This window comes from Schistocerca nitens, chromosome 2 (assembly GCF_023898315.1).
Source record: "Schistocerca nitens isolate TAMUIC-IGC-003100 chromosome 2, iqSchNite1.1, whole genome shotgun sequence".
Taxonomy (NCBI): domain Eukaryota; kingdom Metazoa; phylum Arthropoda; class Insecta; order Orthoptera; family Acrididae; genus Schistocerca; species Schistocerca nitens.
Window position 1 is genome coordinate 876,300,570 of NC_064615.1, and position 22,236 is coordinate 876,322,805.

The 22,236-nt window shown below is 41.4% G+C and overlaps 1 protein-coding gene across 1 annotated transcript in view; it reads left to right on the forward strand.

Annotated features, from left to right (window-relative positions):
* The window catches only part of LOC126237168 (myosin-VIIa), a 532,624-nt gene that overhangs the window by 429,030 nt on the left and 81,358 nt on the right, over positions 1–22,236 (forward strand). The window contains exons 5-6 of the mRNA XM_049947025.1: positions 11,228–11,374; positions 12,242–12,426. Coding sequence (XP_049802982.1) covers positions 11,228–11,374; positions 12,242–12,426 — 332 coding nt within the window. The remainder of the gene's footprint in view (positions 1–11,227; positions 11,375–12,241; positions 12,427–22,236) is intronic.

Consider the following 22,236-nt stretch of genomic DNA (forward strand, 5'->3'; position numbering starts at 1 on the left):
ATGTGGGAGAAGAGGTAAAGAAAAGGTGTGGAAAATTGGCATGTGGAGTTCTTTTGCATCAGGACAATGCACTGGTGCACAAAGCCCTCGCAACATTGGAAGCTCTGCGTGACTGCGGGTTCGAATTGTTTGTTACCTCTTCCATCAGATTCTCCAGATTTGGCTCCATCAGCCTTTTTTCTTTTCCCAAATCTAAGAAAAGATCTCAAAGGGCGATAATTTGACAATGGCAATGCAATGATTGTTCCTGTGAAAGCTTGGATAGAACTGAAATTGATGACCTTTTATTTGAGTGGTTTGCAGAAGTTACCTGAATGTGTCCGCAAGTGTATTAGTGTACACGGTTGTTCCACTGAAAAACAAGTTGGTATTATGAAATTTCTGTCATTCTTTATTTGTTAAGCTACAAACTTTTTGACCCCCCTCGTATAAGATCCACACCCTCTCTAAACGTCAAGTTTCTATCCTTAGCAGTTTGGGCTGGACGATGATGAGTCAGTGAATCAGTCTGATACTATTCCTCCCCTCAGGGACCGAATTTCCAAAAACGGTGCAACACATATTTTTATATCTCTAACAGTGAAGCCAGACACCAATTTTCAAAGATTTAGCTTTAAAAATGCTTTCACAGTGAAATCAAACATTTAGGTGTTTCACTGTTTTGGTTTTGTCTTTTATGCCCTATGTTATCCACTGTTTGTTGCCTCCTTTTGATAGTTTAATTTTTGTCAGTTTCTTAGAGAAACATGTTTTGAAGAGACACACGAATATAACTGAGAAAACAATGAATGACTTTTCAGTTGTTAATTCCAAGTATACCTGTTTCTATGTTTCTTTTGATAGTAGATGGAAGAATTGTTCTTTGTATTCGGTGTTGTAATGTCTATTGTCTAACAATTTATGAAAAATCCAGGATGGAGTGTAACAATATTATGAGAAGAGATGCTAAGTCACAGATAGGCACAACAAGACTTTCACAATTACAGCTTTTGGCCGTTAATGGTTCAAATGGCTCTGAACCATATGGGACTTAACATCTGAGGTCATCAGTCCCCTAGAACTAGAACTACTTAAACCTAACTAACCTAAGGACACCACACACATCCATGCCCGAGGCAGGATTCGAACCTGCGACCGTAGCAGTCGCGCGGTTCCGGACTGAAGTGCCTAGAACCGCATGGCCACCGCGGCCGGCTTGGCCGTTAATGCCTTCATCAACAGTAGACAGGCATATGCGCTTACACACACACACACACACTCACACACAAGCAAACGCTTTATAAAACACCCACATGAACTAAATATCTTTCATCATTTCAAAAAATAAGTGCTCAAGAAAATTCTTTTTCAACCTAAAATTTAGTTATGCGCTAGGCGCTACAGTTAATGATGGTTGAGAGAGCGGGAGGGGGGGGGGGCGAGTAGGGGGGGAGGGCAGGGATACTAGCTAATATATGATTACAATCAAGAGTAATGGACTAAGAAAGGTAGATGGACATAAAAAGAAATTTTGGAATCATCGGACAGTTTTCTTACTGTCATCTGACGTTACACCTGATTAAATGTTGTATTCATTCACGAAAGTTAGTTGTCTAGAACTTCTATCGTTTTCAGTCTTTTCCAGTACCAGATTTTGAGTGTGTATTTTCAAACCCTCATGTCCACTCTTCGTCTTGATTGCGGCGTGAACACGATCAATGAGGAGTGAGATGTGGGAATGTCTGTTGGGGAATGCAGACTCCAGATCTTCATTTTGTTACGCGGAAAACTTGGTTGCAAGGATGCCCCGCAGATGCCAAGCAGTTATCGGCGCTCCATGCGATTGGACGTATTATTTATTTTTCTTTTCTTCATATATGATGTATGTATAGGTTTTGGTTTGTTGTCAAATACATTTTTTTTATTGATTAACCCGACTACGATGTTACTTAACCCTAGGACGCCTAAGGGGGGGGGGGGGGGTTCGTTGAACCCACAATTTTTTTATGTCCCCTGCTTTTGCCCAAGTAACTTTCATACTACATATTCCCTTTGAGTTCATGTTTTTTGGCTATTTTATGAAATGTTTGTGTCAATATATTTTATAGAAAATTCCTGCTTTGAAAGAAAAAATAAATAAACTTATTATGGGTCCAACATCCCCCCCTAGACTTCTATGCTATAGAAAATTTCCCTCAGTAGGATTTCGTATTTCTCATCTCTACAACAATGCAAGTTAGTTTCTTGTTGATTGATATTCTTGATATTCACAACAATCGGTTTACTTTCAGAGGAAGTGATTGTTGATGTCAGTCAGCTGTTATTTATCTTGTAAACTTGCAGTGAGTTAGTGCAGTTACCAACATGTAGGCCCCCAGTAACTTTGGTGTCCTACACAGCAAAACCGAAACCATGTAAAAACTTACAATGCACCAAGATAAAGTCACTGTTGGAGGAGAGAAGAATAAAACCAAGATAAATGCATATTATAATTCCACTAAAGGTGGAATTTATACCATTGATCAAATGGCGCGTATGTACACCTGCAAGAGGGGAACCAAGAGATGGCCTCTATCTGTATTTTACTCTCTCATCGACATTTGTGCTATCAATGCAACCACCATATTCATCCAGCAACATCCAAGATGGAATGAAAAGACACACAACAAACGGAAACTCTATCTTCTGCAAGCTGGGATGGAACTAGTGAAATTGCAGGTAGAAGAAAGAAGTGCCAATCCAAGAGGGTTATCTAACCAAATTGTTCAATCAATGGAGACTATTCTACAAAAGAAAATCAAAGAAGTGACAACAGAAGCACGTCAGCCTCCTGCAGGGAAATGTCGGTGCCATATTTGTGTAAGAGCAGCTAAAACAAAGAAGCAGAAGTACAACAATCTAAGTAAACCAAAAGTCTATTGTATATGAACATATCTGAATTGTGTATTGTAATATGTCAATTTTTTATTCACTCAATACAATATTTATAACAATTAACAACATTTATAAACCGATGCCTTAGTTAAAATACATAAACCATTTTGAAACTTGTAATTTTTCGTCAGTAAACTTATTTAATACCTGTGGGCTCGCCGAACCCCCCCCCCCCCCCCTTAGGCACCCAAGTTAGAACAAAAGGCTTGGGCGCCCTAGGGTTAACAGACTGTACGTCCGAGGCTTGTACAACTCCCATGCCGCGACCTCTGAACGCTTCTATTCACAACCATGCGGGCACGTCATACTAACACATACGTTTCGCGGCGATGTAACGCAGTACATGTTGGTCCTTCAAAGTTGAAAGTGTAATCATTTCGTGTGTATGGTACCTTCTACCTGCCTGCCTGCCAACAATGATTGCAATCCTACTTGTCCCACTGGGTGTAACACTTTTTATGGCGATCAGAGTAGATTAGGCTCTTTAGTCCGGTATTAGCAAAAGTTGGCACGTCTATGTCCGTGCTCTGCAAATAGTGGGGGAGGGTACTTACCACTGCACCAGTAATTGGGCTGCTTCCCGTCCCATTCACGTGTGGAAGGCGTGAATAAAGGTCGCTTAAATGCTACTGTGCGCGCTGTAACTAGCCTAATCTTGTCTTCGTGATCCCAACGGGAGAGCTAGGTAGGGGGTTTTTGTGACTAGGCTTTCGCAGAATAATTGACTTCGGTGTTCAAATTTCTGCCAGTTCATTTTTTCCACCACCTCCGTGGCGCTCTTCTTGTGGGCAAACAAACCTGTGACCTTTCGTGCTGCCTTTCTTTGTATGCGTTCAATAACCCGTGTTAGTCCTCCTTGGTACGGGTCCCACGCTAAAGCGGCAATGCTATAAAAACTCAATGCGGGACATTTTGTGGGTGTTGGGGGACTGAAGGTCTCGGTTGCGCTGAAATTATAAATGAAACGTAAGCTACTAACATGTTCACTTATTTTTAAATTCGTATTTATAACATGACTGACATTTTGCGATTAATTGTAGGTTATGATTTAGAATTTCATTAAAATTTTCACAAGATCCCATATGAAATTTTATTGCACTTAGTGTTTCAATTTCATGTCAAGATTTTTCCGATGGCCACATGGCGTCCACCAACGAAATAATCGTTCCGTGAGTGTGTCCGTCCATGGTAAACAGAGGCGGTACTGGAGCCTGGTCACACAGTATTTATGTGCTATGTGCCGTCCATTAAATTTTCAGAACACCTGTTCTGTACTGCTCTTCATCTCTTCCCATCTCTTCGTGGTTCACATACAGTAATTTGAGACGTAGCTTACTTCGGTAAGTAAGTTACCCTCTGCTACCGTCGTTGGCATCTACACCATTAACTGTTGGTAATCTGCTCTACTTCAGTCCTTTCCAGGCACTGGTTTAGCTCAATCCAATCATATGTTTCGAATTTACTGTACTGGTGAATACATTTCTGTAGGTACTGGATGCAGCTGTGATTGAAATTACGTACATGCCCAATAAAATAATTTCTGTCGATCTGCCCGCTCTCCAAAAGCTTTTTAAAGTCATTTCCTATATTCAGAGGAATGCAATCGTTTTCTAAGCGGTTGGTGTATTTGTTTTTCAGTGTTTCTTGTTAATGAGCTCTGAAAAGAACTGTTTCTGCTATTTAGTTGATATGTCATTGCCAGGAGATCCTATGGATAGTCTGGCTGCCTGTAATCACTGTTGCTCAATTAGCACCACCCAGGAGGCACGTGTAGGGTATTTTAAGGTTAAACCTACGGACGTGAGCAACGCTACCTGAAATCACGTCATCCAACTCTGTGCGATGCTACTGACATGGTTGCTAAGAATTTCAAACCTCTTGAAGAATGGAAAGGTCGGTGGGAAGCAGTGACAGATGTGCACCTGCATAACATCTTCTCAGGTGCTAAACTTCCAAGTGGATTCGACTTACCACGCAAGACCTGGTCTATTCTCAACAGAATCCGTACCAGCCATGGCCGATGCAGGGATGCTCTCTTTAAGTGGAAGAAGCCGCCTGATCCAGCTTGTGACTACGGGGCTCCATACCAGACTGTTCACCACATTGTCAGTGAATGCAAGATTCGAGCCTATCACGGCGCCAAAGAGGACTTCCTGCTAGCAACTCCAGATGCAGTGCGCTGGATTGAAGGACTGGATATTCAGTTGTAAAGACAAACTTAAGTTTCTTGTGTGTCAATATGTGCATATGTATATGTAATTTCATGATATGTCTGATTAGCCATACGCTAAATAAAACTTGTTTTTCAGATCCACAAACAAGTGAGAAACTTTCATCAAGCTAATTTTATCTCCTTCCATCATTTTTACAGAATCGTTAAGTAATGCAGCTTGAACATGTTCGAATTTTAGCCACAGCTGCGAGCATTCTTGAGAAGAGAATGCGTGTAGTACAGCTGGACGTTTTTCTGTCGATAAAAAGAAAGCTTCCAAGATTTTTTCAACTGCAGGCAAGAGCGCAAGCCATCTTGTTTTACTACATATATCCCAAAATTCTTTTGTACGGCATCTTTGTCTCTCTGCAAAATTTTTTGAAAGCCTCTATACGCATTGTGCATACACAAAAGTACGAATATATCTTCGTAACAATATATTCGACGTCCACTGGCAACAAATCGGCGGATGTTCGTGTTGCGCTTTGTGCGATTTGTGCTGCACACCACACACCAAATATTTTCTTCCTAAGCCCTCTTGGAGTTCTAGGAAAACGTTACACTGTCCTTAATGTTGAACTCCACCAAAATTTATGTTGCTATTATCTGCATAAATTCCTTTCACTGTCTCTTCCCGGTCGTGCCTTTCAAGAATGTCCGTTAAAGAATCATATATAATGCCTACAGTTTCGCTAGGTACATTCAGGATATCTAATATTTTGACGTTAATTCCAGTTGTAGGATGAAAGTACCGCACTAGCATTGGAAATATTTTGACGTCCTTATCGTTCGAAACATGTGAACATACACAGATAAATGGGGTATCATTAAGTTCTGCCTTCAGACTTATTAAGAATACGGCGCAATCACGCTTTTTACAGTTGCCTCACATTCGGTTTTCCCGCAGCGAAACTTCTTTTCAAATACTTTTTAAATTAATTTAGAAGTGCAGTCCATCGATCTAAAGCTCTGATTTTGACTTACCGTGTGGAAGGTCCACAAGCCAGCAGCTCTTGCAAGCTCTCGATCGCCGTATTTTTCCTGACGGAAGTAAGTTCACAGTGATGACGATGTACTTGCAGCGGCCAGCGCTTTCTTATGCTTGTCAGATGTTAAATGGTGTTGTGTATCGTGTTTGCCGAAGTGAGCAACGTACTTCAGAAGGTGTTGAACACTTTTGTATAAAAGAGAACGCCGGCCGCGGTGGTCTAGCGGTTCTAGGCGCGCAGTCCGGAACCGTGCGACTGCTACGGTCGCAGGTTCGAATCCTGCCTCGGGCATGGATGTGTGTGATGTCCTTAGGTTAGTTAGGTTTAAGTAGTTCTAAGTTCTAGGGGACTGATGACCACAGCAGTTGAGTCCCATAGTACTCAGAGCCATTTTATAAAAGAGAACTCTTTTTGCGACTCTTGCTTGAATTCACAACTTCACTTTTTCGCAGTTGGCGGCACTGATAAGTAAAACGAGCAGACTACTTCACGAAACTGGGCGAGACAGACACATAAGTTAACAATGTCGTGTCACAGCGCGGACTCATTTAAACCGCGGACAATCGCTTTGCCTCGAAGGTCTTGTTTTTCATGTCGCTTCCAACCTCAGTGATCTAACAGTGTTCGCTATTTTTCCTGTGCTAACTGCGTTGTATTACAACACCGTTAGATCGCTTTCAAGAATGCGTGTTTCACCTGCGTGAAATTTATTTGATACTCGCACGCGGCACGCGCAACCGTAGCGCCAGTGTCAGCGTTTCCCTCTCACAGCAAAACGAGAGAATTTCCCCTCCACATCCCAATCGTAACAGACTATTCGGCCAACTTTTAGTGTACTTGCGCTTTTTCACTTTGTCTAAAATATTCTTGTGCTACATTTCTTTCTCTTTCACTTTCACTTGGCAGGGAATGCTATTGCACATTGTCACACAGAGATTGTGTGTTGATAACTTGATATTTCCTGTGACAAATGAAATTAAGATTTTTTGGTGGAATGTGAAAATTACCGGAATGCGGGACATATTAGCAGTTTTGCGGGACTTTTTTTTTTTGTTTGTTAATTCTTCCAATGCGGTATTACAAGTACCGTTGCGGTACTGTTGCGCAAAATCTGGGACGGTCGGCTGCATCATCCCACATACATAAGCAATATTCTAGCATGGGTTTGTAGGCAGGCTCCTTTGTAGACAAATAGCATTTTTCTAGCATCCTACGAATGACCACCTGCTTCATCTACAACTGAGCCTGTGTGATGGTTCCATTTCATATCCTCACTGTTACGACCAGGTATTTGTATGGATTAACCTCTTCAAGTTAAGACACAGTGATGCAGTCATACGATACCATGTTTCTTTTTTGTGAAGTGTACAGTTTTACATTCAAAGCAAGTCACCAACCTTTGCACCAATTTCAAACCATATGAAGATCTGTCTCAATATTTGTGCGAGGTCATTAATACGCAAGATTAACAGTAACGGTCCGAATACATTTCCCTGTGACACGTTTGAAATTACGAATGCTTCTACATCTGTGTACTACACTCGACCCAAGATAAATTGCTGCGTACTCCCTATCAATAAATCATAGCCCAGCACAAATTTCGCTTGATATCATACACGCAGTGCTGTTTTTCTGGGGGAACGCTGGGGGATGCGTAACCCTAAACTTTTTCCTTGACAAAGTAATTTTTTTACGATGTTGAGAACTTGGAAGAGTGCCCAAGATTTATTTCACGGATGTAAATTTTTATTTCATTTTTTCGTGTTGGTAACTGCAATACGAGCGATACCAGTCCAGTTTTTGGGGGGAAAAGCGAAGTCATTGACTGTTTCAATCATTTCGAAGCTGCGGCAACAGTTCGCGATAACTGAATCGCTGGCAGCCAATTCGACAAGCATGTTTAGTGCCCTCGCCAGCTAGTAGTGGGCGATGGTAGTGCTAAACGGATATGCGTACGCTCAAACGCCGAGCTGCCGATAGATGTCTCTACGGTCCTGCAACTATGATGAAGTTGATGACGTCATGCCTAAAAGCAGATGGGTAGTATCCCATGCTTCAGTTATAAGTAATTTTCGCTGCATTATATCCAATGTCGGTGTAAAGTCAGTGTACTACACTCCCCACATTTCCTTCTAATAGCGATCAACAAAAATTCGACAAAAAAATGTTCAAAGGTGTGTGAAATCTTATGGGACTTAACTGCTAAGGTCATCAGTCCGTAAGCTTACACACTACTTAACCTAAATTATCCTAAGGACACACACATCCATGCCCGAGGGATGACTCGAACCTCCGCCGGGATCAGCCGCACAGTCCATGACTGCAGCGCCTAACACCGCTCTGCTAATCCCGCGCGGCAAAAATTCGACAATTTGGTAGTTTAGTTGTACGAAACGAATTGTTGAGAATCTTCTGCCCACTCCGAATGCCATTGCCTTTATTATCACTCAGACCTGGAAGTTAATGGCAGGCATTGTTATGCTATGTGTCACTGCTTTGTACCAGTACTCAGTTCATCAACTTCTTCATGACTATTGCAGCAACGTTAAAAAATATAATATATCTCTGCAGTATTATAAAATTCGTGTTGAAAACATATATTCTTTTAAATATATATGCAAAATTAATGGTATATATGATTTCATTTTTGTTGTTATTGCGGTAATCATTTATGTAGCCTTTATTAAACAATGGCTGGACTTCAAGCTACATATTCTAATCATACCATCTGGTAAATACTAGACTTAAGCAGTGGTGCAGAATGTAAGAGCTTCATTTAACATCTAAAAACATTAAAAAATACCTGTTTCAACTGACGAAACATGCTTCTTAACAGGGCGATAATAATCAGTAGTAAAAACTAAAAAGTATTCTCAGCTTTCTACTCCGAAAACTTCAATTTTCTTTCATTTTTGTCTTTTTCTTTTTCCTGTTTTTATATGTCTATAAATTAAAACTAATAGTAAAGTAAAAGGTTGTGATAATAGCGATAGATGTCTGTTTCTTACATTCGACAGTTAATGTGCTCCAAAAGAGAAATATAAAAAATTATTATTAACTTTCAAAGTATGGATTACCATATATTATTAGAGATTGCAAATTTGCCACAAATTGTGCCAATTCTGGTGGTAAGGCTCTACTGCATGTATGAAACGGACAGGGGATGTTTTAGCGTTGCACTGTATTGAATACGAATGATAATGAGTGTCAGCTGTAACTAGTGCAGTAAGCATTGTTAGTGGACGGAAAGCAGCAATTCTGTTGTCAAGTTTCTTCCAAGTATTTCTTCACTGTTTTGTGTATCGGCAAGATTAGCTTACAGCATCAATTGAAACCTGAAATTGGAGCAGAAAGTAAAATGTCCACTGAAGATGTAAGCTGAAGGCGGAGGAGTTAGAACGATATGCTGACGACTTGGAATGAACTACAGTGCTTAGCAATAATCATCGCACAGAAAGATAAATTTAATATTTTTTTAAGTTACTGCCGTGTCTTGAGATGTTCGATATTTCTAATTTATAACAGTTTTTCGACTGTCCCGATCACAAAGGTTCTTTTCTTTACGAGCACTTACAAAGGTTCTTTTTATTAATTGTGATCTAGATGGTGAAAAAATTTATTGCAAATTATAGGAATCGCTTGTTCCAAGACACTGCCACAACTTGAAAGATATAACTACTGTCGATCATTTTCTGTACTCATGTACATAGCCTGAAAGAATTTTTCGCTCTGCAGCGAAGTGTGCGCAGATGTGAATCTTCCTGGCAGATTAAAACGGTGTGCAGCGTTCGCACACTCCGCTGCAGAGTGGAAAATTCGTTCTGGAAACATCCCCAGGCTGCGGCTTTGCTGTCTCCGCAATATCCTTTCTTCCAGTAGTGCTAATACCGCAAATTTAGCGGGAGAACTTCCGTTAAGTTTGGGTGGTAAGGGATGAGATGCTGGCCTAAGTACAGCTACGAGGACCAGTGGTGAGTAGTACTTGGATAGCTGTCGATAGAACTCTTGCCCGTGAAAGGCGAAGGTCCCCGAGCTCGAATCTGGATCCAGCATACAGTTTTAATCTACCAGCGAGTTTCGTTTATGTAACTTGTTTACATTTGATGATACACGTTCGATCATACACAAAACAATGATAGCTATTAAAAAAAACATATGTACATGTCAAAAATGCATCTGCTCTTTCTAAATCAGTAATTACCACATCATTTAATATCAACAATAAATTTACAAAAATAGTCGTAAGGTTTATATTATGGTGCTAGCCTTCTGATTGCAGTCACTCTGATGGCCTTCGAATCCCATTTACAACACTACAATTGTTACAAGAAAGTATAAAACTTGAATTACTGAGTGTAATATGCCAGATCTCTGTTGAACTGTTCAGCCTGAATTTACACACCCGTCAATTCAGTTTTTAAATCAGTAACAGTGTATCAGTAGTGAACTAATGTTCCAATAACCCATAAGACTTGACAATTTTGCCCATTGCGACAATGACATGTTAGGTAAAGTACATCGATATAAAAATGCAAAAAAATTACCATTTCCTGTTTGCTGAATAAATCAAATCAAAATGGGACATGTTCCACTCAGTTGTGACCATAAAAAGGTGGGAAAGTAGACAGGAGAGGCTGGATTCAAATAAAATTAGGACAATCCTAATTGAGATTTTCTGTATTTTTGCACATTCACTTCAGATGAACAATGGTATTGCCTCACCTAACACTCCAAATAACAGTATGATCTTGAAGAGAACTAATGCTCCATCTTATGTAATCTAGGTTTACAGTGAACAAAAACTTCGAAATGTCATTCCTTTTTCTCAGTTTTGTATTGAACTCTGCTTTGATCCCTGCAAATCAAAAACAAGGATAAAGCGCAAATATTCCCACTTTGGATGTAAACAAGAAACAAAGAAGAAATAAAGATTTTAAGTTTTGTGCAATACTAATAAATAATTACACAAACAAACTAGTTCATTCAGTTGTGCATGCGGTACCCAAGACAATTTTTTAAAAAAGTAACATAACTGATTCCAGTTTTAAGTGTTGTGTACATTTATCAAAAGTGTTAATTTATAAAACACACTAATATAATTTTATTGTTTTAGGAGCAGTGGCTCACACCGGAGAGGCGTATCAAGGCGATGCATGCCACCTCAGTGCAAGGGGTGGAAGACATGATATCTCTGGGAGACCTCCATGAAGCTGGAATATTGAGGAACCTGTTAATTCGTTACAATGAGAATCTTATATATGTAAGTTAAAGAATGGAAAATCTGGGATGGAGTAATAATAATATGAAACAGGGCAGATTGCTGCTCACAACATAAAGAAGGCATTTGAGCAGCAGATAGGCACTTTAACAGTCTTCTTACAAACATGCCTGTCTGCCACTCATCATCTCCTCTGTGTGTTGATCAGCAATCTATACTATTTCATATCTATGTAAGTTAGTGATGAGTAGCAATTAGATCTCTTTCTGCAGTATTGGCAGGAATAATATTCTGTGATACCAATATAATTTGTAAAATTGTAGAATGTAGCTTCAACTTTCAAGTAATGTTAACTTCAATAAAAGGTTTTCAAAGCACCCAACAGTTCAGGTGAATCACTTTACAAGTTTATTGACTAGAACTGGTTGGTTACCTAATATGATTATAAAATCAGAACTGTTTTAGTCTACTGTTACTTCTGTATTCTTGTAGTAAGCAGCTACTCTGTGTAATGGTTCATAGTGTAGTACAATGTTCCTTTTCCTCCATTACAGTTACATCTTTTGCTTTCCTGTTCCTTGTTTTTAGCTGTCTTTTCTTGCTGATGATAATATGCTTTTAAAGTGGCAGAAGCTCATAATGTGATGATGTCTTTCCGTATGTGTATCAACATTTCTCACATGCTTCAGTCTTAGATATTGATGAATAGAAGCTCTCCTCTCTCACAGTATCAAGTTACCATTTATTCAGACATGAAGCTGATATTTTGCATAATTTAGTTAATGATTTTCTTGGTATTACAGACTATTGTGTGAGTAAAATGAAGTAAAATACAAACAAAACCAAAAGTTATCAATGATTAAATTTCTAGTTTTGATAAAATGAGTGTACAATGTGTTTTTCTTTCAGACATACACTGGGTCGATTCTTGTTGCTGTCAACCCATACCAAATTCTGCCAATTTATACTGCAGAACAAATAAAATTGTACAAAGACAGAAAAATTGGTGAACTACCACCCCACATATTTGCGATTGGGGACAACAGCTACACACACATGAAACGATATGGACAAGATCAGTGTATTGTAATCAGGTAGTTATATAAATGTCAGCTGTTAGCATGAAATTTCTTTTTTTGAAAGATATTTAGGTATTGTTTCCACAGTTGTTTAAAACAAGAAATTGCCACTGTCTTTCCTTTATGTGAAGATATTATTACCTTATCCATTATTAGAACTGCCAATTAATGCTGGTAATAACCACTATGATTTGTGCAGTCAGCAGCTGCTTTGGTGAATGTCTCTGTAAGGTACTGGCTGGCTGTCACAGATATTATCTGGCAAAGCAAACTGAAGACCTGACCAGGGAGGCAGCACTGACATGTTTATGTGCAAGAAATGGGAAGGGGAGATAGTAACAACGTACACACAGTATTCTAAGACTGGAGCATCTATGTGGTACATGCATAGACACAAATGCTTCATGTAGCACAATAATTAAACATCGACTGGCGGCAGCATGCCTCTTGCTCTATGACTGTGGTAACATTTTCTCACAGAGTAATGTGTATGAATCCAAGTTTGTTTGAACAAACAACTGACTACTTTAATTCCGATGCTTCAGTTTTTCGTGAAAAACTCTGGGGTGGCATAAAGGTCGTCAATGACACCACTCCTCTCCCTGAGGCGTCGTTTCGCACACATTTCATGGTCGAAAACAACAAAGTGCAGTGCAATGATCAACAGGAAGTGTTCTCGGCTTCCTTTGACACTGCTGACACACTCGGACATTTCAAGAGTTCTCTAGGGAGACTGTGGGGCTGCATCGTCATTGAACGTGATCTCACCACTTGGGTGTGCGACGCGATTGCAATTTTTGCTCTTGTGTAAAGGGTTGAACCACTAAGTATTGTTCAGAACCACTGGGCGAAATTTCAACGTCAAATGTTCAAATGTGTGTGAAATATTATGGGACTTAACTGCTGAGGTCATCAGTCCCTAAGCTTACGCACTACTTAACCTAAATTATCCTAAGGACAAACACACACCCATGCCCGAGGGAGGACTCGAACCTCTGCTAGGACCATTTCAACGTCATCCAGAGCAGTAAAGGGTATTTTTGCTCCTTCAACACTTCTGTTTTCCGCCCTCCAATGGCGTCATCACGTGGGAGGGCAATTTAAGATATGCATGGATCAAACAGCAAAGTGTACTTCTTAACTACCTCCGCCCCCTCCTCCCCAGCTCGGCAATTCCCTCTGCGCTACCCAAGCAACTTTACTAATCACATTATAAACAAACATACATGTCAGAAATTTCGACACCAATTCAGCTTCTCGGCTGCTCTGATGCCTGAAGCAAGGCAGAGCGCACCGAAGGGTGCGGAAGGTATTCCTAACGCTCAGGCGTTAGAGTAGGCTCCAGGTTGAATTGCTGTCCATATTTATAACAGGTACATTTATATATACTCAGTAAAGTTTCGTGGGTGGCATCGAAGGTATTGTCGAACTGCGGGGTCTTGGACGGACCCTGTGCCATTTCACGCACACTTGTAAATGTTGCATTCTGTGCGGTCACGCCACAGGAGGGAGTGTTTCAAGACAGTGACATCTCTTTCACACATGATAACTTGTTTATTGTGACGCTTTTTAAAATCAGTTCCTATAGATGGAACAATTTTTCTCAGAGTTTCCTTGTTAGCCTCTTAAGTCCACTTATGTACTACAAAAGCTGTGAAGTTTTCGCTGAGTTCATGTTTCCTGTTATTGTTTATAACATTGCAGAAAGTGCTGTCTAATAACATATTTATCCAGACTTTCAATGGCATACTTATTGTGTGCACTTTGCTTTTTTTACTTTGCGGTAAATATTTGAATACCAATACCATTGTCCCCTCATGTCACAATTTACACACCTTTAATATTTTACTCCACATTTTGTCATCTTTACTATCAATCCCGTCACTCCTTTCCACTTCTCTTTGTCAGTAAATTTAATGAAGCAAGCTTTCATAGTTGCCTGGAGCTGAACTGTCTGCACATTGGAGAAAACACAAAAAAATTTGGAAAACATATTTTTTTAGAAAAAAATATTGTTTTTTATTGTTGAAGCAGATAATCCCCTAATTAGAATAGACTAACGAACTGCCCCAGCTTCACATGGACAAAGTGTATTCGACCAGTTGAGTCATCTGGCATAGCGGTAATAAATTCTATTCACAAACTTTCGTCATGATTCAGTCTAAGTATTAGTGAAAACTGTATCAAACTACCTAAAGTAATTCCTGAGATTAGCCATCACATACAGACACAAAAACACAGCAGGGAAATTTATAATATGTGCAGACTCTGGTCAAGCTTCACTGCCCTTTGGAAGTGCAGCAGCTATTACCTTACTGCTTTTCCCGCCAGACACACCACCTCTGCAGCTGACCAGCTTGTGGTGCCCATCATTGCCATGAGATATGACTACCAGTGACAGTTAAATATGGAACCGATAACAATATTAATAATATTACAAACTCATCATTACTTCAATTATAAATTATACAGGTTGAATCACCTGAAACTTGCACCACACATATTGTGGGAATGTAAAGTGCTATTGATATGCGGTTTTCACATAATGGATTGGTAGTGAGAAAGTGTAATTCTTGTGCAGAAGTACACTTTTTTAAATTGGAACAATGCCTATTGGCATTAACAAACTAAAAGCAGGGTAAATTAGAATGTCATTGGTGTTTGTTGCAGGATTATACTGTGAGTTGTTCATGAGGTATCACATTTTGAAAATTTCCAACACAGATGCTTGTACAATACCTGCAGTAGCACACAGTAAAGAGCAACACAAGTGCATATATACTAGTTGTGTGGATTCTGACCAATAATGAGACAGTTGACCATCACAGATTGTGTTCAAAATGGCCATTGGCATCAGCGATACATGCTTTCAGTCTGGTATGAAACAGCTAGCATTTCAGCGGAGATATCTTAAGCTGCAGTAACAAGTCATTGCATATCTTTGTATGTAGTTGGTATGTCCTTGTAGATAGCTTCATTCAGCTTTTTGCACAGGAAAAAGTCTACAGGTGTCAATTGCAAGGAATGGGTGGGCCAAGGCACAGGTCCTCGGTGTCCAGTCCATCAATTTGGAAATAATTCGCGAAGACAAGCTGTTGTACTTCGTGCACTGTAGGCTAGACAGCCATCATGTTAGTACCGCAGGTCCCTCCTAGTCTTCTGGCATCTACGGAATATGGTCTGTTGGAGGCTGTGATACTTGTGCGCCTTTAGTGTTCTGTCTATGAAAAATGGGCCTATAGGCTGATTGTTCACTATCCCACACCACAGGTTTGTCCTCCATGGATGCTGACTTCCTCCTGATGAAGCCAACAGGGGTTGTCAACAGACCAATAGCGCATATTGTGGTGGCTTACCTAGCCATGACTGGGAATGTGGCTTTGTCACTAAACTAGTTATATGATACATCTCAAGTATCCTGTCTTAATGACCATGTACGGAAGTTAACATGATTCTCATAATCATTTCCATGCAGCTCTTGATAAGGGAGATGTGATAGGGATGGAGCCTATATCAGTGGAGAATGCATAGGACACTTCCCTGACTCATTCCATTTCCTCATGCAGTTGTACAGGAGCTAACATGTGGATCAACTGCAACAGCAGTGAGGACATTAATTTCCCCATCTTCTGTCATCACTTGGTTCCTTCTGTTGTTGTCAAGGTATTACACTACCACTTTCACGTAACTGGTTGAAGAGGTTGATAAATATTCTTCCTACACTATCCATACACCATGAGCATGTCAGGTTTTTTTGCATTGGTAAATTCCATCGTCCACTAACGACCTTTTGCTTTGACTGTCACACACTAACTGACTAGTAAGTCGCAGCTTTTTCAAGGAACACACAAGCACGCTGTGGGTAAACATACCAACGTTGTACCTAGCAATTATGCTGGTCGAATGGCACAAACAAGTGTTGCTAAGGTAACTTTCTAAAGTATGATATCTCATAGATGATTTGCACTACAATCCTGTAACAAACATCCTTGACATTCTAATTTACCTTACTTATAGTTTGTTAATGTCAATAGGCATTGTTACATTTAAAAAGTATATGCTTGCACAAAAATACACTTTCTAAGTATTATTACAATCTGTTTATTTTCTAACAATACAGGCCCACTGAATACCAATTCATTCTGTGAAAACAACACGTCAATTGCAATTTTCAGTTTAGCAATATTTGTGGGACAAGTTTTAGGTGATTCACCCTGTATAAGCAAACCATTGTGAATCAACCTACAATATTGCAAAAACAGAATCAAAATCTCTGCAGTAGTTCCTCAGACTAGCTTTCACATACAGACAGAAAATTGTGGCAAGAAACTCTAATTTATAAAATGTATAGATATGTCATATGCATCTTCTGAGAAGAGCAATTTATGGCGTTAACATTATCCATAGTTTTTCTATTGTTGTATCAGTGCACTGGTAATGAATAAGAAATTACTTAAAATTTACTGATGTTTCAGTAACAAGTAGAACTAAGCATGTGGGTAGCATCTCTACATTGTGGTGTTTGATCAAAGATATGGCAGTTCATATTACAATAGTGGGAAAATAAATTCTGTGCCATGATTATTTGGCCAAAATGGTGTAAACGTGCCAGCATAGAATGCTGCTAATTGTATTGCTGATTGTCTTGTGTTTAACCCCAGGAAAGTACACTATCATACGGAATGAAGATGTCACATGGTCATCATGAAAATTTATCCACCAAATAGTGGTATCAATCTTGCATATCTGTTTAGTGCTCTTCACTGATTTCAAGAACAAAGTGAATTTTATGTGGAGCCAGAGTTGGATGAGGGCGAATGCCAGTTGTCAGTCGCCTACATAGAATGTGGCAGGAGGCATTGAATGCATCTGAACTGTCTTCGTGCATTGTTGCTCAGCCGCCATGTATCCTTCTAGTGGCCTCTGTCAGAACCATTGGCCGATGCGAGATGCCTAGATGATAGTTGTGTTCGTTACCACACCTCTTTGTCTGTGGTAAAGCAATGAGCTGCATCTCAGCAGGGCAACCCACATCTAGCCAGGCATCCCAACAGTACCCAGAAGCAGGTTGACATCATGGGAAGTATGGGACAGCTTCAGCAGCGCAATGGGCATCAGTGCATCTCTGCCTCAGGTGGCGAAGGCCACGCCACATTGACTTTGTGACCCAGTATGGAAGGAAACAGTAGTGGCAGGGGCAACACTTGCACCACAGCCTGGTCATCTGCCAACATCCAGTCCATCTCGACAGCCTACAAACAGAGGAGGATGAGAGCAGGTTTCGAGTGTCACACAAGGCAGAGAGCCCAAAGGCAGGAACAACCCAGGAGCAGGGTAGGGAGCAGAGGATGTGATGGAGGAGATATGTAGGTCGTAGTGGGCGACTGCTGGAAGGTCTGGAGGAGGGGCCAGCCAGGTCTCCAGCCACAGGCACAGCTGATTTTGATGGCACGTCAGTGTTCAGTCCCCCATGACCAGAGTGAACAAACAGTGGCCCTACTGCTACTGGACAACTCCTAAAATCCACTTCTCCTGGCATCTGAACCTTGTCGCTCACAAGCAGGTGTCTAGTTGGAAATGGGGAGACAGTGCTGCACATGGCCCCACACATGGTGACAGCACGAAGTGGATAAGTGTGCAGAGCTGATGGCCATGAAGGAGTTCCATTGGACTTTGCTCCCATATTGGAGTCAACCTGTTTTAACTAAAAAGAAACATAAGGCCTCATCTGGAGAAGTGTTGGGCACACATTTCCGCATCTATGTCTTAAACAAGTGCATGAGACTTTTGGCCTCACCTTTTGACTGGGGGTAGAAAGGCTGTAATAGCAGATGGTGAATGCCGCAGTGGTGGCAGAACTTACTGAAAACCTGGGAACAGAACTGTGGTCCATTGTCCGACATCAGCGTCAGAGGAAGACCTTCAATAGTGAAAGTTCTCCTGAGCACAGCAATCATTGCTTCTACACTTGTGGACTGGCAGTTAACCACATAAGAAAGTTTGAGTACACATTGACTGATAATCAGCCAGTTAGTATCCAGGAAGGGTCGCGTAAAGTCAGAATGTGCCCATGAACCTGCTCTCACAAGCAGGAGGGCGTCTGCCAGTAATAGAACCTCTGGCAGGGCCCCAGCTGCTGTTGTTCTCAGTGGAAACAGCTGCAAACAAGCTGCTTGGCTTGCTCGTCTGTGCCCAGCCAATACATGTGGTGCTGGCTGAGCAGTTTAGAGTTTAGTGCTTAAGACACCTCAGTGATCTCTGTGCAGGAGCTGTAGTACTGTTGGGCATAAAGGTTATGGCGCGACCGCCGGGGCAGACTGCTGGTCGGTAGTGAGAAGGATGACGCTATCTGCTAGGATGAGCTAGTGGTGAAGGTGAGAATAATGGTGCAGTGTGTTGGAGTCGTGACCGGGTATGCTGTCAGGCCAGGCTTGTTGCGTGTACTGCCACATCTTTTGTACGATGATACACTATGTGATCAAAAGTATCCTGACACCTGGCTGAAAATAAAAGTTCATGGCACCCTCCATCGGTAATGCTGGAATTCAATATGGTGTTGGCCCACCCTTAGCCTTGATGACAGCTTCCATTCTTGAAGGCATATGTTCAGTCAGGTGCTGGATGGTTTCTTGGAGAAAGTCAGCCCATTCTTCACGGAGTGCTGCACTGAGGAGAGGTATTGATGTCCCTTGGTGAGGCCTGGCATGAAGTCAGCATTCCAATACATCCCAAAGGTGTTCTATAGGATTCAGGTCAGCACTCTGTGCAGGCCAGTCCATTGTCGTGTAACCACTCTGCCAAAGGCCGTGCTTTATGAACAGGTGCTCGATTGTGCTGAAAGATGCAGTCACCATCCCGGAATTGCTCATCAACAGTGGGAAGCAAAAAGGTGCTTAAAACAGCAATGTACGCCTGTGCTGTGATAGTGCCAAGCAAAACAACAAGAGGTGCAAGCCCTGTCCGTGAAAAGTACGACCACCCCACTGCCTCTGAATTTTACTGTTGGCACTACACACGCTGGCAGATGGCATTCACCATACCCACACCCTGCCATTGGATCACCACATTGTGTACCATGATGAAATCCAAGTTTTCTCGTGTTCTGCCTAACGGTCATAGTACTTGCAGTGGATCCTGATGCAGTTTGGAATACCTGTGTGATAGTCTGGATAGGTATCTGCCTATTACACATTACAACCCTCTTCAATTGTCGGCGGTCTTTGTCAGTCAACAGATGAGGTCGGCATGTACACTCTTGTGCTGTACGTGTCTCTTCACATTTCCACTTCATTGTGACATCAGAAACAGTGGACCTAGGGATGTGTAGGAGTGTGGAAATCTCTCGTACAGACGTATGACACAAGTGACACCCAGTCACCTGACCACGTTCGAAGTTTGTGAGTTCCACGGAGGCCCCCCTTCTGCTCTCTCACAATGTCTAATGACTAATTAGGTCGCTGATATGGAGTACCTGCCAGTAGGCAGCACAATGCACCTAATATGAAAAACGTATGTTTTTGGGGGTGTCCGGATACTTTTGATCACATCTTTTGCCATCACTTCCACCCTATGGGTCACTGTGATAGGGAAAGCATCCACCATCTGTTGAGTCTCTTCATCCAACTGGAAGCACAAGATCTTGTCTTGATAGAACTGTGGCTCATACCCCATTGGGAGATGGGGAAGGGCATCTGCATTTGCCTGTTGTGTGCTATTGTGGAAGAGAATTTCATAATGGTACCTGCTGAGAAAAGCAATCAGTACTGGAGGCGGTGGGCAGTCCTCTCAGGTAGCTTCACTGCTAGACCAAAGAGGGAGAATAATGGTTTATGATCCGTAGTGACTGGAAACTTTGTTCTGTTCTGGAAAACAAGGAATTTTTTCATTGTGAAGATAACCACAAAGGCATCCTTTTCAGTTTGTGAATACCTGTTTTCCACAGCATGGAGTGTCTCTGACATAAAAGTGATCAGATGTTCTGATCTGTCCATGTCTCTGAGCAAGGACAGCCCCCAGGCCCAGGTCAGAGGCATCTGACACCACTACCAACTGTTTGCCCAGTTGAAAAGTGGCAAGACATGGAGCTGATATGTGGGCCTGCTTCAACATTTTGAAAACCTGCTCTCATGCCTCTGACTGGACAAAAGGGATTGTTTAGCAGATGCACAATTGCTGCCATACCTGTAATGAATGTGCTGTAATGTGTGATTTACCCAAGAAAGACGGGAGCTCCTTTAGATTTCCGGGATGAGGAACTGCAGTGATGACTTCGACCAGCTTCTGTGTGTGTTAAATACCATCAGAGGAGATTACGTGCCATGGGCATTCCACTGGTGGTTGAAAAAAATTGATTTCTCAAAGTTGCAGTTGAAGCCTGTGGGCTCAAGGATGTGAAACAGCCACTGCAAGTTTGCTAAGTGTTCTGTGATTGTGGACTCTTTTACCACAGTGTTATCAAGGTAATTTATGCATCCCAGTACATCCTGCAGCAATTTTTCAAGGAATATTTGAAAAATGGCAGGGGCACTGGCCACCCCAAAAACTAAGCATTTGAACCTATATAATCCATGTAATGTGTTGACTTTGAGGACTTTGTGATTCTTCTTCCAGAGGTAGCAAGCTTCAGAGAGATTGATTTTGTCAGAATGCTCCCCTCTCACAAGTGCAAAGAGACTGGAATGGGATATGTGTTGATCTCCGACTTCGTGTTAACTGCAACTTTAAAATTTCCACACAGACACAATTTTCCTGATAACTTTTTTTATGACAACTAATGGTGTCAACCACTCACTAGCATACATGGATTCAGTGACATCTGAGGCTGTTTAGTTCATTTTTGATGGCATTGCTGAATATGAGGGGTGCAGGTTATGTGTGGAAGAAATGGGGACATGCTGACTTCTTTAAGGTGATATGCGCCACAAATTTCCTCACTTTTTTCAAGACCACAGAGAAGGTCTCAGGGCACTTTTTATCGAGGTCATCCAATTTTTGAAATTGTATTTATTCTGAGACCAGGTGGGTGAGATGTGCTGTAAGTGGAATGCTTTGCTTGTCATTTGCCATCAAGCAGCAAGCTATGGATTTCAGGTGAGGCACCCCCAGCTGGAGATGGGTTTGAAAACTTAACAGGGTTGGAAAGGCCCCAGTATCAAACTGTAGCGGAACTTGTTTGTTGGACAAAGTGAGTGTGATGGACAGTTTCTGAGGGGACTCACCTAGATTTGAAGATTCTGACAAATCATGTTAATGTCCAGTCAGTGCTGATGAGACACATGTAGTCTATCCCGAGCGTGACAGTCTGATGTGAGATGTCCTTCCTTCTATCATTGTGCCCATCCATTGGTGCAGTCATCTGGGACATGGTTTCAAAAACATTTTGGCCACAATGGAAACAAATATTGGTTTGAGGACCCAGATTGCTTTCCTTGTTTATGAGACTGAGCTGGGGGGGGGGGGGGGGGATGTTCTCTTCTTCGCTAGCCAAATTTGGCTTGGTAAGATTTGTCCCAGGTCTGAAGTGACAGCCGCCACTTCACCCCCTCAAAATATAACTGGAGCATGGCCCAGGAAACTTTGAAGGATTGGACTAATTTTAAAATGTGGAGCTTCCTGAAGTAGTGCCTTATCTGCTCCCCCCCCCTTGGAATAATTGCATCCCGAATTGTCACTTTGGCATATGATTCCTTGTGTACGGGAGGTACAATTCAGCCATCCACACATGGTAGGATTGGTAGGTTTTTTTATGATGCTGATAAAACTCCACATGGGATACAATGACTGAGAAAGACCAGTTTGCTCAACAATTGGTACATGCTAGGTGAT